The following is a 19,433-nucleotide window of genomic DNA, read 5'->3' on the forward strand; positions in this document are numbered from 1 at the left end:
TAAATTAATGAAAAGCAAATAATGTTAAATAGTCTCCTCTCTGTAGATTATATCGATAGATAACTGGTATTTATATATTTACTTTATAATTCATTCACAGGTACAATATTAGCAAAATACATCGCGTTTCTGCGGCATAGCGTGTCTGGTAGAAGCAGTAGCCCTTTAAATGTCGAATGTAAAGTTTTTGACAAATTTGACACAGATAAAGACGAGCCAGAAAAAGGTAAGAGTTAGATAATAATATATACTTATTACACAGGGCGTTCCTTAATTACATGCTAATATTTAAGGAGGTGATTTTTGATACTATTCTAAGAAAAAAACTTCATATGAATATATTATGTCCTAAACATCTTAACTTTTTAGATACAGGGTGGTAAAATTTTCTAATTTTTTCTTTCAACACATATCTGATGGTATATATTTGATACACGTCTTCCATGCATCAAAATTCTTATTTTGATATACAAAAAAAATGTTTTATTTCTTAATTTCCTTCCGGCCGATGCAGAAATCATTTCCACACCGCGTCATATTTTCAGCGATTTGACCCTGAAATAAACTGACTATAATTTTTTAAGCAAAAACTATCTATGCGTCGGGCCAAAAAAAATCAAGAGATAAAAAATGTTTAAAATAATTGGAGATTTTGAAAATCATTTTTATTTTAAGAGTAGTCACTGGTGTACCACTTTTTTCTCCAAAAGTAGTCAATATAAAATCCGTATGGACGACACTGATTGATTTAAATAAAATTCTTTGCTCACCAAAAAATGTATTTTTATGCATATAGAAGACGTGTATTAAGGTAAATATGACGGTTTATCTATAATAAAATCAGAGTTATTATGAAAAAAAAGCTTTTCGTTCAGAAAATTTTACCACCCTCTATCTGAGAAATTAAGTTGTTAAGGACATATTTTCATATGAAGTTTTTCTCTTAGAATAGGTCCAAGAATCACCCCTTTAAATATTAGCTTTTTTCGTTTTCCTGTTATTACCGATTCTGAACCGTCCTAGAATTGTGATGCGTATGCGCAGAAGGAAATATAAAGACATTATTTCATTTGCGCATGCGCTGCAGAGTTCTAGGACGATTCAGAATCAGTAATTACAGGAAAACGAAAAAAGCTAATAGCATGTTATTTAAGGAACACCCTGTATAGTTCATACCAAATAAACTATGAAATAAACTTTTAGTCACGTGATTAAGCTTGACCGGCACAGCGTTGCCCACTTTTACATATTATTCCCTTTTAGTCAAAATATTTTAGGAAACACATAAATTAATTTTAAATATATAGACAGTTATTATTTACATCAACAAAACTCACCTTCTTAACAGCACTATTAAGGGCCATTACTATCGCTTTCCCGTTAAAAATATTTTGTATCTTGTACCACTTCGCACTAAAAGAGGTTCTAAAAAGATGTTCGACTGCAAGGTCTGCTAGTAAACATTTTTAAGCTTAAAGCAGAGCTTAAAGTATCACAACGCTATTTATTTAAACCAAAAAACTCGTAATTTCTCGTAATACAAAACAAAAGTGTCAAAATTCCAAATAAATGACAATGTCAGGAGTCAGGACAGTGCCTTCTGATCTTTTAAAGAACGGCACACAGATGGGAACGGCAGTGGCCAGGAAATAAATAAACAAATGCGGCAACTTGACATTTTTTACAGCAGAGCTACCACCTGAACCCCAGCGGGAAATTTAAATTCCAGTTAGTCAGCTCGTCACTCGTCACCGAATATACCCAGGGTAGGCAACAATGAATTTTTAAAATCGGGCCCTCAATAACGCAACTAAAAGTTTAAATGGTATCAAAACGATTTGCTTGTTTTGTGTCGAGTTTTGAGTAGGTTTCAATATCTGGAAAACTGAAACAATTTAAGGAGAATAAAATAGAACTCTTAATATCGAGATCGGACGTGACTTGACTGTTATCCTAACACGTCCAGACTCTTAATTTTGCGAACGAAAGCATATATCCATCCTTTCGCTTAATTCCGGGCGATAAAGGACGGCGATAAGCCGCCCTCCGCCCCCGATCGGCGAAATCGGTTTTGCCGGAAAACGGAGCGGAATTGGAAATTACCGCGTTTAGCCGAATAAAAGAAGAAAGTGTTGGATAAACGGGCCAGGGAAACGTTATCGCCGGCATAATGTTTCCTAAGGGATGACCGGACGCTATCGCATCAGGCAGGATAAATTTCTACCATTGCCACTCGTCATTATTTTAACCTTAAACGCTGATTTAATTGACTTTAATGCATTCATTTGACTTATTCGTATACTTTATTTCTACACCCAGATTATTCAGATGCCACAAAACGCTACGGAAATTTTTTCGTCAAGTTTTTTTTACTTTTTGCCCTATTTTTATGATTTTTTTTAGCAAACTGTATACCGGGTGCGTCTCAAAAGTAGCTCACCCCTATAACTTTTTTATTTTTTCAGATAAAAAAAAGAGATTTGGTATGTTACTATATGATATAAATTAGAATTGATTGGACGTATTCAATTATTTTCGGTCACTTCCTCTGTTTCAACGAAATTAACTACAACTTTTGATTTTTAAATGACACCTTCGGTATTTTTGTTACTTTAATCGGTAGAAAATGACACTCTGAATAAAATTACATATGAAATGTCGACTTTTGACATTTTCACTTAAGGGTGATGCATCCATATTGTCCTAGAAACGGCGTATCGGCGTAACGGCGTAACGACCTTGAATAGATTTCCAGTAATTCTATTGGCTGAAATTGTTGACAGATGAATTTGACAGATAAAATTTCTGATAGATGAATTTTTCTGCCAATAGAATTACTGGAAAACTATTCAAGGTCGTTACGCCGATACGTCGTTTCTAGGATAGTGTGGATGCACCCTAAAACAAAATTGTATTTTAAATGTCAATCCAGAGTGCCATGGTTGTGTTAAAAACACTAATTTTTAATCAAGGAGCCATGGTAAAATAGGTTTGATCGTTTAATGTTTTTAATATCTTGTCCTGGCAGGTTAAAAGATCCCCAAATCGTATTTTTAATCATATCTGATTTTTTTCAAATGGAACGAGAGTGGCTCATTAAAAATGAATGTCATTAACTGAACAAAGTATTAAATAAGTATAAGTGATTCCTCGTCAAAAAATATGAAAAAAGTTTCTATAAACATGTGTACAAAAATGCCTAGTTTTAGAGTTACAGGATGTTAAATTTTTAAAAAAATAGGGCTTTTGTAATTATCTTATTATACCATTATTTTTTTCTTAAATTTGGTGTGTTTTCTTTTTGTGTGTTTTTTTTGTTTTTTGCGTTGTTAATGCTTTTTTTTAGAAAAATATTCCAGTGATAACTCATATGCACGTCCCTGGTGAATCTGTTGACAGTTTTTAGTACTAAAATATGTAACACTTACAACATTTACCCTCAAAATTTCATTCAAATCGCTAAAAGCACCTGGAAAAAATTATAATAAATCGAAAAAAATAAAGACTTTAACCCCCTAGTAGCTACGAAACAAAGCAAAATCGGGCTTATGTTGATAAAAAAATAATTTTTATTTTTACATGTGAGATGGCACATGTTTGTTGAAACACCCTGTATACTAGGATTCGATACTAATTAACTAATTGATTTGTTTACGATGCAACAATGCCTGTCAGACTTAGAAAAACAATTTTATATGGTTTCGTTCAGAAAGAAGACCCGCCAGAGTGATTTTGCATCTGTATTTGTACACGTATTTTTTAACCGTTAATTTATATAGTTCCAAACTAACGAACTACCTACGATAAATATTTAATGACATTTCGCGAAAAATTTTAGTCATAATCTTCAAAAACAGGAAGTTTAAATTAAATTCTATTTTTTACTACTTCCTACAAGAAAATTTATAAAAACTCTATTATAGATTAATGTGAATCATATTAATGTGAACATTTCCGAGAAGGCATTAGAGACATATGGCGAACAAATTTGTTTCTTTCTCTAACTGATCAAAATCTTAATTTAAAATGATTCTAAGAATCTCGTCAATGCTTGGCTGAAATCGAAAAAAAATACTGTTGCTTAATCTTACTATTAAATTCATAAGGTGATTCATGGGAATATTTAAAAAAGTCTAAAGGCCGTGAGATGGCGGAAACTCTTGTTCCGGAAGAAAAAAAAACGACATTCTGATCCCTTGTGTTGTTGATTGACCTAAAAATACATGTATAATATTAATTTTTAGCCATTTAGATCAAATATTTTTTTTAACCAACAGCACTGCTTTCTCGAGAAAAGAAGATTGAAAACATAATTGTTCGTTCATAAGTTTTGAATATAAATATTTTTACACCTAAAGACCTAAAACCATATTTTTATTTTATTTTGGACTTAATATGATTTTTTTATATTTATGGACATATTGGCTTACTACACGACTAACTAATATAAATTTAAAAATCTAAGTGCAACTAGGCTGTTATTATAATTTTATTTCATAATGAGTGAAAATCAACAAAAACAAATTTCATTTTAAACAGGAAATATTGAAAACAATTTTAATTATTTCTCACAACTAATAGTCTGTATTGCCTCCTCGACCCTCAATGCTAGCTGTGAGACGACGTGGCATGTTCTCAATTAAGTTGTCCAAAATATGTTGAGGAATGGCTTCCCATGTTTCGCGCGCAGCAATTTTCAATTCATTTAAGGTACGGGACGGATCATTCCTTTTGGCAATATGACGTTTAAGCATGTCCCAAGCATGCTCGATCACATTCACATCTGGAGGCATCGGTGGCCACCACAGTTTTCTTATACCCTCTTCCTCACAAAATTTGCGAACCGCTAAAGTGCCATGGGGAGGAGCATTATCGTCCATGTAAACAAATTCATCCCCCACTGCCCCTCGAAATGGACGCACAATAAGCTCAGAAACGTCTCTAAGATATGAGGCACCTGTCATTGTGCCATCAATAAAAACAAGAGAAGTTCGAGTTCTGTGCATTATACCTGGCCATACCATAATGCTTCCCCCTTGAAACGGGACACGGGCTTGAGCTGCTCAAGCGTGCTCGTCTTCCAGACGTATCCTTCGTCGCGAGTCTGACACTAGGCCTATTCTTGTTTCATCACAAGCCATGACAAAATTCCAGTTAGGTCCATTTGCTCTCATCTCCTCAGCCCATTTTAGTCGCGTAATTTTGTGCCGTAAATTAAGCTTTCGTCTTTCTTGAAACATCTACTCCTTCAAAGCGAGCTAACTCATTTTTAATAGCAGTACTGTGGCAGTACTAGAAAGCAGGGGATTGCGTCGTGCAATTAGGGATATTTGACGGTCTTGCACAGCAGTAGTAGCTTTCTTTCTACCTCTTCCAGGCCGGTCTGTAACCTCTCGTTTATCCCCTTGAATTTTTTTAATATTCACGAAACATCGCTTTGGTTAACTCCTATAATTTCAGCTATTGCAATTTGCCGGTAGCCCTGTTGAGACAGTGTTACTATTCTGACTCTATTAAACTGTGAAATAATGTTTCTAGGTATTTTAAGGCCAAAACAATGATCAAATTTCTTCTGAAACCCAAGAGACCACAAATCGAAATGCAAGAATTTGTAATAATATTGGGTCTGAACGATAAACATTGTTTACCATATCCATTTTAACAAAAAAATGTTTATTACAGATTATCAAAGCTATGAGCTATGTATAAAAAAAGACTCTTTAAATTCCTTTCCGTATATTTTTAAACGATATATGCAATAATTTTGACCGTGTGTGTATTTGACAAATAATGATGACGTAACGGTGAACGATGTCTGAACGGTCTTTACCACTGCCCCACGATGGCGTACGTCCACATTATTCTGGCACGGGGCAATCTCAACTTTTCGCCGATTAATATCCCGGGTCGCCGTATAATATTTCAATTACCCCCGTACGGGGGGTGGCTCCGTGGCGGTGCTGAAGAGCGAGAAACCGTTAATATTGAGGTATTACCGTGACAGCGCCGCTTGGAGGAAGAGGCCGCTGTCGAGGAAGGAAGCCCTAGCGCCGAGGAAGGAAGCTACAGGGCCGGATCTTGTCAGTTTCTGGGGTGAGAAAGGGCGATAAATCGTTCGCGCGTTTCTAAAATGTTAGTTAAATTGTTTGAGATTTTTCAATATTATTTAAAGACGGATAACAAAATAAAATGAAGAAAAGGATTGTGTGGAATTTCCATTTATTTATTGATAGGCTTGGTGGAAAAATATTAAGGATAAATTGGGGGGTTGAGTATCAACAAGGTATCAACACTCGTTTTATCCATTTTTGGTAATTTTGATATGACCAGTTTTGCCACAAAAAAAATTATGTGCGCTATATATGTGCACATATTTGAAGTGAAACTTCTTTTTAACAACTATGAAATTGAATTAGGATTTGAAGAATTTATACAGTTCACCACATACGACACAGAGTATTGTAGCTAAACGATTAGATTTTTACAAATTGTAAGTTTTGGGTTCGTTGAAGGACTATTAGAGCTACAATTTAAAAATATTTTTACAAGATACAGATTGTCCCAAATAAATAAAAAATATCAAAGTTGTATTTTTTTAAATGGACCACCCTGTATATTATTACATTTTTAGTTTCTACGATTAAAATAAAGGTAAATTTGATAAAGGTTTATTACACTTAAAACTTATCGTTTTTGAAATATTTTCAATTTTGTGAAATTGCAGTAAAAATTTTAAGGCTTCATTTCTCCAAGAGTATCAAAGTTTTTAATACTAAATATTTACTGAAGTTTATTTATTGATCAGTTATTGTGTTGGAATAATAAAAATTATACTACCCTATACAGAGTGTCTGAAATTTTATTTTAAATAATTACTAGCTTTAAACGGCAATAACTTCTTTAATTTAAATGGAACACTTTGTATATTTTATGAGAATCAGATGCACAATTTAATTGTCTATCAAATTGTATTATACCATTTTTTACCTATCTCTTCAAGTTTCCGTAGAAAATGCATTTCCTTGTAATTTAGAACTCATTTATCAATATAACCATGGAATACTGACATTTAAGATTATTTTTAAATATGTACCATATTTTTAAAGAGTACAGGTATTAATATTGTCGATATAGTTTGTTTATTTCATTAAAAAATAAAAAAAAAACTGTTTAAATATAATGACTGTTTGCGTTGATTAATAATAATTGCTCCAAATACTAAAAAACTGAATTTTGTATGTGTTTATATTAGACAGTGGGGTAAAAACTAACACCTTAAAAATGATATTCCATTGTTTGACAAATGCTTATTTATAACAACAGATACATTCATTTTCATAACTTATTATTATATTGACTTCTGATTCCAATCCACATTGATTTAGAATAATTTATTAACGAACATAATTAAGTATGTAATTAATTAGTATTTGGGCGAAAATAATGGTGGTATATTTAATTAATGGTATACTCTTTTACAAAGATTTAAATCTCCTCTCCTCGTAATTCTCTTTTTGCATACAAATGGGCAAGTAATATTATCATTTTGCTAAAACCGATAATATTACTAGCCTGTACATTTTGTAGATTTGTTGCTTTAAAAACAATCGAAAATGTCAATATCCCATGGGTATATTGATAAATGAGGTCTAAATTATAAGAAAATGCATTTTCTACGAAAACTTGAAGGGATAGATAAAATGTGGTATAATACAATTTGATAGACAATTAAATTGTGCATCTGATTCTCCTAAATTATACAGGGCGTTCCATTTAAGCTGGAAATAATTTAAACTAAATTTTTGGACACTATGTAAGAGTTAGTATTATTTTTATTATTGCAACAAAATATCTGATCAATAAATAGACTTCAGTAAATATTTAGTATTAAAAACTTTGATACCCTTGGAGAAATGAAGCCTTAAAATTTTTACTGCAATTTCACAAAATTGAAAATATTTCAAACACGATAAGGTTTAAGTGTAATAAACCTTAATCAAATTTACCTTTATTTTAATCGTAGAAACTAAAAATGTAATAATATACAGGGTGTTTCCATTTAAAAAAATACAACTTTGATATTTTTTATTTATTTGGGACACTCTGTACTCGTAAAAATATTTTTAAATTGTAGCTCTAATAGTCCTTCAACGAACCCAAAACTTACAATTTGTAAAAATCTAATCATTTAGCTACAATACTCGGTGTCGTATGTGGTGAACAACCCTGTATATTTTTATGAATGCTTTGTTGAATATAATAATGAATGCATGCTAATAAAAAACCGTATATTATTCTAGGTTTATAATTTTATAATGTTTTTTTTTTAATTTTTATTAAATTTTTTTTTATTAAAGTCTCTACATTAGGGTGTCCCACTTAAGATGGATACAAGCCAATATCTTGGTTGTTTGTTGAGCGATATTTTTCATTTTTGGCAGGAGGCTGTATGGCTATAAGAGGTACATTTTGCCCAGGGTAAGAAATGCGATACCTCATAGACGTACGTTTTAATGGGGTTTGATATTTTTCGAGTCAAGAATAAACTACCCTTAGGACAGTATTTATTTGAAATTTGATAAAGTATATTGAATCCTCTTACCCAAGCAGTGCCTTCTATTAAAAGATCAGCCTACGGGCGAGATTTATGACGTCACGCTAGTTAGATATAACGGATTAATAAATATGTTGTAGAATACATGGAAAACATAATTATTCCTCAGATTTTTGGTTTGTATTTTAAAAATGATATAGTTTAAATGAAATATACATAATATACAGTTAATAACTACAACATATATACCTATTTATAGTAATAAATACTTTGGCAAATAAACTATGAACCATACAAATGCAGCAAATGTTTTACAATGTACAAATAATGTATGGGTACATAAGATAATGGGTAAAATGTAAATATATTTTAAATTTTGGGGTTTGAAAATCGATCTAATTTAACAAAAACATTTAATATCTACTAATAGTGATGTATTATTATTTGCATTCACAAAATTTATATGTATATTTTGCAAGTATCAATGTTCGAAAAATTATATTTACAAATAATACAATATTATCTAAAAAATGGCGTCAGCGATGGCTATGAAATGAAGATCGCTGGCATTTTATATGTTAAATTATTCTAAAATTTTTGATTTTCTTGGGATTTTTAGGTTCGGGAAAAACGCTGATTAAGTTTTCATTTGGGTTTTCATTATTTTTATTTTGTTTAAAAAAAACGTTTCGGCTAACTATAGCCTTCACAGTGTTGTGTCATATGAGAAAAATAGTGTCGAATATAATCCAAAAAATTACATATACAATATAATTCACACCTCATAATGTTTACTGCAATTAATAAACTAATATAAACTTATCAAAAGATGACCCCATATTTTTTAAAATTATTATTCTTAACACTAAAATTATCTACATTGACTATGGAGTACGCAGTAAACATTATGTGCGTGGTGTGAATATTTAATATGCAATTTTTGGATTATATTCGACACTATTTTTTCATATGACACAACACTGATGGAGGCTATAATGTTAGCCGAACCTTTTTAAACCAAATAAAAATAATGAAAACCAAATGAAAAATCAATCAGTGTTTTTCCCGAACCTAAATTCGAAGAAAATCAAAAAATTTGGAATATTTAGAATCAAGGTTCAAGAATATCAAATTTTCCAAGATTGTAAAATTCTAGTTAATTATTTTATGTGTACAGTTATTTAGGGAATGTCATCGATGTTTATTTCCAAGCCAACTAGACGCCGATTTTTTTCGATGATACGGTATAATTCTTACGTAAAATGTAAATAACATTAGACCAATTAAAACAAAGAAATATGAATTTCTTAGTATTTTTAGTAACACCTTTATTCTTAAAACTTAATTTTGTATTATGCAAATATACCAATTTTATTGTTATTTTATTCATATTGTATTCAGCCATCACTTAAATATTTGATATTAATTTGGTATTATAAATAATCAATACTATTCATTAAAAATTACTGAACAAATATATGTTATGCTTAACATACATTATATATTATCAAACAAAACACATTCTTCTTTTAAACTGTATCAGTCTTGTCTTTACAAAAATCTTTTTAAAATTTGAACTCAAAATAATAATCTTTTTTTCATGATCTCTAATACGCATATTCTTTATTTTTCCCTAGATCATAATACCTACTTACGTGTTTGAATCTATCGAAGCTGAACCAGCAACACTTGGAGTGGAGATTCCATAATATGAATAAAATAAACATAATTGTCCAGTTTTCATTAATACCATCATGGGAGAATATTATTTTTAAATTTATTAAAGATATTTTCAATAAAATTCTCTTGATTTATAACTCGTACCCACTTTTCTTGCTCTTCCGGACACTTTAGGCTGCCTAGTATAATAACTATCCTTAGTAACTATCCTTTCCACCAGGAACACAACAAAGATGAGGCATAGCACCAATAACACACTCCACTTAAGCTTTATTGATGAATTGTTAAAGTCTTAAAAAACACACACAAAAATCACGATAAGTAAAAAATGTATGGGCACTTTTAGGTTAAATCACTTGCACAACGTGTAATTTTTAAAATTTCTATTTTTTTATGCGAAACCGAGAGTGAGCATATATCTGGTAGTAGTTTAAGTCACTTCAACACCAAAATAATTAGTTTTTTGCACTACAATAATAAATAATACCAAAAATCATAGAGTTAAAACCAAAAATCAACCGACAAAATATGAAACGGAATATAACCCAATATCTAGGTATGTACAGCTGATGAAGTAAACAAAAGTCCGCCCGTAGGCTGATCTTTTAATAGAAGGCACTGACCCAAGATACTTAAATTCTAATTTTGATAAATATTGATACAGGGTGTGGTATTAAAATAAGACATTTTTATTATTATTTTTTTAAGTACTTACGAAGCCACTGGATAAACAACTGGTTTATTATCAATAACCAATTATCAATTAATAATCGATTTAAGTTTTCAGATAGCTTCCATAATAATTAAGATACGACATAAAAAAAACTAAATATTTTCAATTTATTTTGTTTACTTTAAAAAATTGTTTTTTAAGTTTGCTAATACAAATGAATAAAATGAGTTACAAAATAATTTAAAACCCCAGTTTTCATTGGAATCTGAAATATGATTTTTATTCGTTTTATGGAGGAATATTTAAAAAAATCCAAATAGTTATTTAAAACAATCACTATAGTCTATAAAATGAATAACTTTGAATTTTGACCGTTATTTTTTACCAACACGGCAAATATAAAATCCCTCTGTCAAAAAAGTTACTGATATTCTTTAAATTGAGTGCCTGAACGAATCAGATAGGTAACTCTTTTTACTTTCGTGAAATAGAAAAGGAAAATAATAAAATAAGTGACAGTTCTTCCTCTTCTTACAAAAATCAACACAATTGTCAAAAGTAAAATGTCATCAGCTTTTGACATTTCTAATTTTCTAAATTTCTTCTTTCATCAGACCAATGCCGTCTCTAATAGAACAGTCTCGGAGCGAGATTTATGACGTCACGCTAGTTAGATACTACGGATTAATAAATATGTTGTAGAATGCATGGAAAACATAATAATTCCTCGTATTTTTGGTTTGTATTTTAAAAATGATATAATTTACATGAAATATACATAATATACAGTTAATAAATACAATATATATACCTATTTATAGTAATAAATAACTTTGGCAAATAAATTATGAACCATACAAATGCATCAAATGTTTTACAATATACAAATAATGAATAGGTAAATAAGATAATGGGTAAAATGTAAAATATATTTTAAATTTTGGGGTTTGAAAATCGATCTAATTTAACAAAAAACATTTAATATCTACTAATAGTGATGTATTATTATTTGCATTCTCAAAAAAAATATGTATATTTTGCAAGTATCAATGTTCGAAAAATTATATTTGCAAATAATACAATATCATGGAAAAAAGGCTGCTGCGATGGCTATGAAATAAAGATCGCTGTCATTTTATATGTAAAATTATTCTAAAATTTTTTATTTTCTTGGGATTTAGGTTCGGGAAAAACGCTGATTAAGTTTTCATTTGTTTTTTCATTATTTTTTTTTGGTTAAAAAAAACGTTTCGGCTAACATCATAGCCTTCATCAGTGTTGTGTCATATGAAAAAAATAGTGTCGAATATAATCCAAAAAATTACATATAAAATATTCCACCACATAACGTTTACTGCAATTAATAAACTAATATAAACTTGTCAAAAGATGACCACGTATTTTTTTAAATTATTATTCTTAACACTAAAACTATCTACATTGACTATGGAATACGATTTCAGCCATAGTAAGTAGTAGATATTGAATGTTGTTTGTTAAATTAGATCGATTTTCAAACCCCAAAATTTAAAATATATTTTATATTTTACCCATTATCTTATGTACCTATTCATTATTTGTATATTGTAAAACATTTGCTGCATTTGTATGGTTCATAGTTTATTTGCGAAAATTTGCACAATTTATTACTGTAAATAGGTATATATATTGTATTTATTAACTGTATATTATGTATATTTCATGTAAACTATATCATTTTTAAAATACAAACCAAAAATACGAGGAATTATTATGTTTTCCATGTATTCTACAACATATTTATTAATCCGTAGTATTTAACTAGCGTGACGTCTCGCTTCGAGGCTGTTCTATTAGAGACGGCATTGCGTCAGCATGGCCTCAAGTTGCTAACCTAATAAAATTAACACTAGAAAAGCCCGCGGGAACTGTCAAATTCAAAGTTATTCGTTTCACAGACTATATTAACTATAACGAACTAAAAGTCATCATCTTCGACCAAACTTAAATGGATTATTAATTGATAATTGGATATAATTGGTTATTGATATAAAAATAATAATAAAAATAAAAATGTCTTATTTTAATAACACACTATCAATATTTATAAAAATTAGAACTTAAGTATCTTAGGTAAGGAGGATTCAATATAATTTATCAGATTTGAAATAAATACTGTCCTAAGGGTAATTTACTCTTGTCTCGAAAAATATCAAACCCCATTAAAACGTAGACGTACGTGAGGTATCGCATTTCTTACCCTGGGCAAAATGTACGTCTTATATTAAGTGCTATACAGCCTCCTGCCAAAAATGAAAAAGATCGCTCAACATACAACCAAGATATTGGCTTGTATCCATCTTAAGTGGGACACCCTGTATATATCTCTGACTACTACTAACGTACTAACTGCTACTAACCAACAATTTGTTTTGTCTGGTCTGTGGTCTGTTTTTGTTTAAATGTTTTGTTCATTATTTATGTTGGGGATTTATTTTTAAATTAATGTTAATCGTTAGGCAACCTGTAAACTAAGGAATATGTATTTCCTTTGCATAATCAAAATTGTCACTCTAAATTTTACCTAATCAAATTGTACCCTAAATTGCTGTCTTTTTCAGACAGATGTCACTTGTCATTATTCAATTCATTAATGATTCATTATTCGAATTCTCAGAATGTTGTTAACAAAAGTTTCATCTTAAAATAATTTAAATTATTATTAATTAAAAATTTAATCAATCAAAATTGTTTATCTCCATCATTTACCGCATTAGTAATACAGAAATTACAGCTCGATTACAAATAATTCATTATTTATAGTGATTTACACTAATTTTATTAAATTATACGAATATTCTCATTGATTATATAGGTTTGAAAAAAATTTAGTCACACGTATGGTCCTAAATGGTACCTACAAAAAGCTTTGTACATTCTGCATATGCCAAAAAATGATTGATATAGAGTGTATCTAAAAGCACATAACTAACACAAGTTAAAAAAAACATCAACATCAGAATAATATTTATGCTTATAAAATAAGTAGATAAATTATAATAAAATTTAAGTTTATTTAATATTAAATATATTTTTTGAACACCCTAATGTATCGGTCCAAATTTCTGTACAGCTAGTTTAAGATACACGCTATATCAATATATTGTGGGCCTATGCAAAATGTACAATGCCTTTTGTACCATTTAGGACCAAATGTATGACTATTGTTTACAGTCCCGCAATTTTGCGGATCCGCGGGATTGATTGCTTTAATCCCGCGGGTTTGCGGGATTGAGATTTTGGTGCGGGATTGCATTCCCTAACCCAGACAGTTATTCAGAAGCTACAGACCTATCAATGAAAATATGCATGACCACATTAAAGTTGGTACAGTATCAAGTTTATTATAGTGATTTTGTTGGGTAACAATCTGTGCCTCGTGCGTATGCACACACAAAGAATAAATCTTTTTTATGTTATGTCTTTGGCCTGGGATGTTTTATGAGAGGCAAATAAACGGTGGTGGGGCAATGAAAGTGCTGTATACGGTCCTTATATCGGGAAGTCGTTGAATTTCAAGAAGGATTTGCCCTGCGTCAAGATCTTAAGCCGCGGACGTGCCGGGATTAGAGTTTCCTTGAGTTTCCGCGAGCTTCCTGCGGTTTTCTGGAGTTTAAGTGTCATAAAGTTAACTTACAGAACCGCACTTACACACTTCTACACTCTTAAATGATATACAATTAAATTTTATTAACTCCCACTTTTATTTTTAATGGGTTTCGAGTTTTTCTATTGCAAGCAAAAACCAAACATTTGTTGGGTTGTAAAAAATGTCTATACCTATGTGGCGGATTCATCTCTCCAAAAAAATCTACAAAATAAAATAGCTATTGTTTTGTAAACACTGCTGTGTTAATCCGACGGAAACTACTTGTCAGCAGTTAGGTTTAATGCTTAACGTTTCGGAAAGTTTATCTCTTTCCGTCGTCGGAAGCAAAAAAATATCAAATAATAAGAGCTTCGCAGTACAATTAATACCATCAAAAATAAATCCTCATCTGGGACCGACGCGACGGGCTAACTTTAAAAATGTTTTCGAATCTGCCAGAAAGCACTTTGAATCACCTAACTACTTTAATAAACATGTCATTTCAAAATGGTATTTTTCCAAAATGTCTTAAGACGGCAATAATAAATCCTTTGCATAAAGGAGGAGACAAAGATGAAGCTTCTAACTATCGTCCAATTGCACTCCTTCCAACGCTATCTAAGATCATAGAAAGGTTGGTTAAAAGAAGGCTGGTATCTTTTCTGTTTAAGTACAAAATACTTACTGAACATCAATTTGGATTTCTAAGCAACAAGTCCACAAATGACGCTATGTTTTCCCTCCTTAATAAAATTTACTCCAGCCTAAATAACCATCATTCTACAGCAACAATTTTCTGGGATTTTTCTAAGGCGTTCGACTGTGTAAATCATAAGATCCGAATTAATAAACTGCAGCACTATGGGTTTAGGGGAACATCTCTCGAATGGTTTAAGTCGTATCTGAGCAACAGAAGTCAACTTTTGAGGGTGGATACCACGTTGTCTTCTAGCAAGCCGATAGAATGTGTATGAGTACCACAAGGCTCATTACTAGGCCCTATTTTGTTTCTTCTTTTTATTAACGACATTGCTAACATAAACATCAGTGGTAAAATATGTCTTTTTGCGAACGACACTAGCTTCACTTGAAGCAACAAAGACGTCACGGCACTTCATAAGATTATATCAAATGACTTAATCACCATTAAATCTTCGTGCGATTCGAATCTCTTGAGTCTCAACATTTCTAAAACTAAATCTGTGACGTATAAAAACTCGCTGCAGCCTTTTATACTTAACAACACCACCATTGAAGTCGTAAAATCTATAAAATTCTTAGGGCTTGTTGTAGACAATTCTCTGAAATGGGACATGCATATCGACGCTTTGTCGAAAAAATTAAGCTCTGCCTGTTTTGTATTAAGATGTGTTTCTAAGGAGCTTAACTTGTCAGTGGCTAGAACTGTTTATTATGCACTTTTTGAGTCGCACCTCAGATATGCCCTTCCATTCTGGGGTACGTGTTGTGCGACTCAATTTGACCGCATTTTCAAGCTCCAAAAGAGAGCTGTTCGATATTTACTGGGACTAAAAAGCAGAACTCATTGCCAGGACTTTTTTAAAAAATTAAAAATATTAACTCTTCCTTTCTTATTTATATTTGAATCCGTTTGCCTTATACGTAAGCATGTATCAGCTTCTCAAGAAAGGCCATCTCACACTTATCCACTCAGGAACGCGGAGCAAGATCTTTATCTACCTACCCCACGCTCAGAGTTAGTTAAAAGTTCAATATTATACAACTCGAAAAAAATGCACAATCACCTGCCATTTGAAATCAAATCCATAACATTATTTTCTTCATTTTGCAAAGCATTGAAATCTTATTTACTAGACAAGGCTTTCTACGCCGTAAATGACTTATATTTTGATAATCGAATTTGATCTTGTAAACACTGGTCTAATGTTTGCTATTATTATATTTACCAATGACATCGAAATAAATTTATTTAGAGGTCATTGATATTTACTATAAACTAACTAAATATTTTTGAATATTATTTTTATTTTTATTCTTTGACATTGTAAACATTTATAAATGTTAATTTTAAACAATAAAACTGACAATGTTATTTGTATAATGTTCTGTATTCTCTTTTGTTTGTTTACTTTGTTTGTTTAGTTTACCTTTGTCTACAAATTGTAAAATTTTTTGACAATAAAGGCATTTATTTATCTTTTTCTCGGTTATTAGGTTCATTTTAACTCATAAATTCGATAGGCTATTTTTTTGCTCACCCTAATGAGTATTTTCTGTCTATCTAAACCACAGACTAACCTTAGTTGGTGTCTAAACCCAACGAAAAAATCTGCAATTTTTAGGGGACACCTTTTAAATTAACATCCTCTGCGTCAACAGAATCGTATAACTTTGTTATCCTTGAGCTTTACCGCGCTATAAACCTCCGTAAAACTTGTCTCTTCCCCTTTAATTAAATTTCACAGCCCTGATGAACCGATTCATTTACATTTTACTATAAACTCAAATTAGATGCCTTAACAAAATGATAAAACAAGTAAGCACCAATCAAATTAAATAATTAAAACAAACGATTTCTAATATTTGTGTTATTTGACATAGATATAAGCGATACCGATTAAATTTTTAGTTACGTAATCGAGGGCGTGATTTTCAAATTCATTGTTGCCAACCATGGACATATTCGGCACCGGTCTGACTAACTGGAATTTAAATTGGATTCAGGTGGTAGCTCTGCTCTAAAAAATGTCAAGTTGCCACATTTATTTATTTATTTCCTGACATTGTCATTCGTTTTGACACTTTAGTTTTGTATTACGAGTTTTTGGTTTAAATGAATTGTTACTAGCAGACCAGCAGTCGAACATTGTTCTTTTTAGAACCTCTTTTAGTGCGAAGTGTGCAAGGTAGCACTTAATAGCTGTAAAAAAACTCATCGCAACTTCATTAGAATATTTTGAACGGGAAAGCGGTAGTAATGGCAACCCTTTATGTTCCTTAAGTGCTGTTAAGGAGGTGAGTTTTGTTCATTTAAAGTTAAAAATAACTGTTTATATATTTATAATGGCTCTGGTGCACAATAGGTCCCCACGCATTTAAAACTTTTTTGGGATTTTTTTGCAAGATTATCTTAAACTGAATATTTTTAAGCATAAAAATTGTTGGATGAATGTGTTTTATCTTTAAAAAGCGGCAAAAAAACGTATTTTAGGTACAGGCGACGGACAGTAAATATGTTAAATTTTCTACACGGATTCAGTAAAAACATCACATATTAGTAGTACTTTATTACCTTATATAGACGTGGAATGATCTAATTTAAGCACAAAAATGTAACGAATCTTCTTTGTAAGCATAAAAATTAAGAAAATATATTTATTTACATCAGCTCAAGCTAGCAATTTTATGACTTTTTCGATTGACAGTTAATCGATCATCGGTATGTCATCTATGGCCTTCGCATAGAATTTGCGACGTTGTCAATAAAATTACTTTATATGATTTTCTTCTGAAATAAAGTTGTTGTGGAGGGACTTAAAACGGTAAGTTATCACTTTAGTGCAACAAAAATTGAACTGTCTAGTAGCTTATTCGTTAGTGTGGATTATTTTAAAGCAATTTCTGAAATAAAATTTGCGGATTTTTCAGGTTCTACGAAAATATAAGTTTTTTTAATATATACTGTTTTTCGACGCGTAATCAATGAAGTTTTGTCATTAGGCTCAATTAGGTTAGCCTGGTTATTTGGAAGGTGGTAATGCATTGGTTAGCCTGGTTATTTGGAGGGTGTTAATGCAATGGTTAGCCTGGTTATTTGGAGGGTGGTAATGCATTGGTTAGCCTGGTTATTTGGAGGGTGTTAATGCATTGGTTAGCCTGGTTATTTGGGGGTGTTAATGCATTGGTTAGCCTGGTTATTTGGAGGGTGGTAATGCATTGGTTAGCATGGTTATTTGGAGGGTGTTAATGCATTGGTTAGCCTGGTTATTTGGGGGTGTTAATGCATTGGTTAGGTTAGGTTAGATAGGCTGGTTATTTGGAGGGTGGTAATGCATTGGTTAGCCTGATTATTTGGAGGGTGTTAATGCATTGGTTAGCCTGGTGATTTGGAGGGTGTTAATGCATTGGTTAGCCTGGTTATTTGGGGGTGTTAATGCATTGGTTAGGTTAGGTTGGTGGGGAGTGTTTGGAAGTACGCAGATCACATCGATTTCGGAATCTTACTGAACAAATCCGGGAAAAATATATTTTTAAACAATTGTGCTAAATACTGTGTAATGATTTTATTGTCAATTTATTTTTATAGTGTTTTTGTTTTGCCTCGTTTATTATATTTTTAATTTTTCGTGTTCTTAAAGTGCGTACTAAATGTAAAAAAAAATGAATATAAAGTAGAACGTTTTCGTCGATTTTACACAGGGTGAGTATGGCAACACTGTGCATAACCTTGTATTTTTCTGTCTTTATGAAGGTTATAATAGGGAGTTTTCGCATTGAAATGTAGTGAAAATTTGGAATTTTCAATTATTTTTTTTCGTAGAAAAAGTGGTTCATCCAACAATTTTTTTCTTTTAAACCATTCCATTAACTATGGGATCCACATTAAAAATTAAAAAAACCACGATTTCGTGGGGACCTGTTCTGCACAAGACCCATTTATATTTAATTTATTTTTGTTTCCTAAAATATTTTGATTAAAAGAAAATATGTAAAAGTGGGCAACGCTGTGCCGGTCAAGCTTAATCATGTGACTAAAAGTTTATTTGGTATGAAGGGAAATTAAAACAACTTTAGTTGCACGTTGCACGTCATCAATGACACCATGAGTCGTCTTATGGAGTTTGCTGGTGGTCGTATTATGATGTGCAACCAAAGTTATTTTAATTTTCCTTATATCCAGTTCGTTGGTTTGTGTT

The 19,433-nt window shown here is 31.2% G+C and overlaps 1 protein-coding gene across 1 annotated transcript in view; it reads left to right on the top strand.

Moving 5' to 3' along the window:
- LOC115890999 overlaps window positions 1–19,433 on the top strand; it is a 53,043-nt gene that overhangs the window by 8,378 nt on the left and 25,232 nt on the right. Inside the window, exon 3 of the mRNA XM_030911382.1 lies at window positions 101–226. Within this exon, the coding sequence (XP_030767242.1) occupies window positions 101–226 (126 nt within the window). The remainder of the gene's footprint in view (window positions 1–100; window positions 227–19,433) is intronic.

This window comes from Sitophilus oryzae, unplaced genomic scaffold (assembly GCF_002938485.1).
Source record: "Sitophilus oryzae breed Bouriz unplaced genomic scaffold, Soryzae_2.0 scaffold_942_pilon_pilon, whole genome shotgun sequence".
NCBI classification, from domain to species: Eukaryota; Metazoa; Arthropoda; class Insecta; order Coleoptera; family Curculionidae; genus Sitophilus; species Sitophilus oryzae.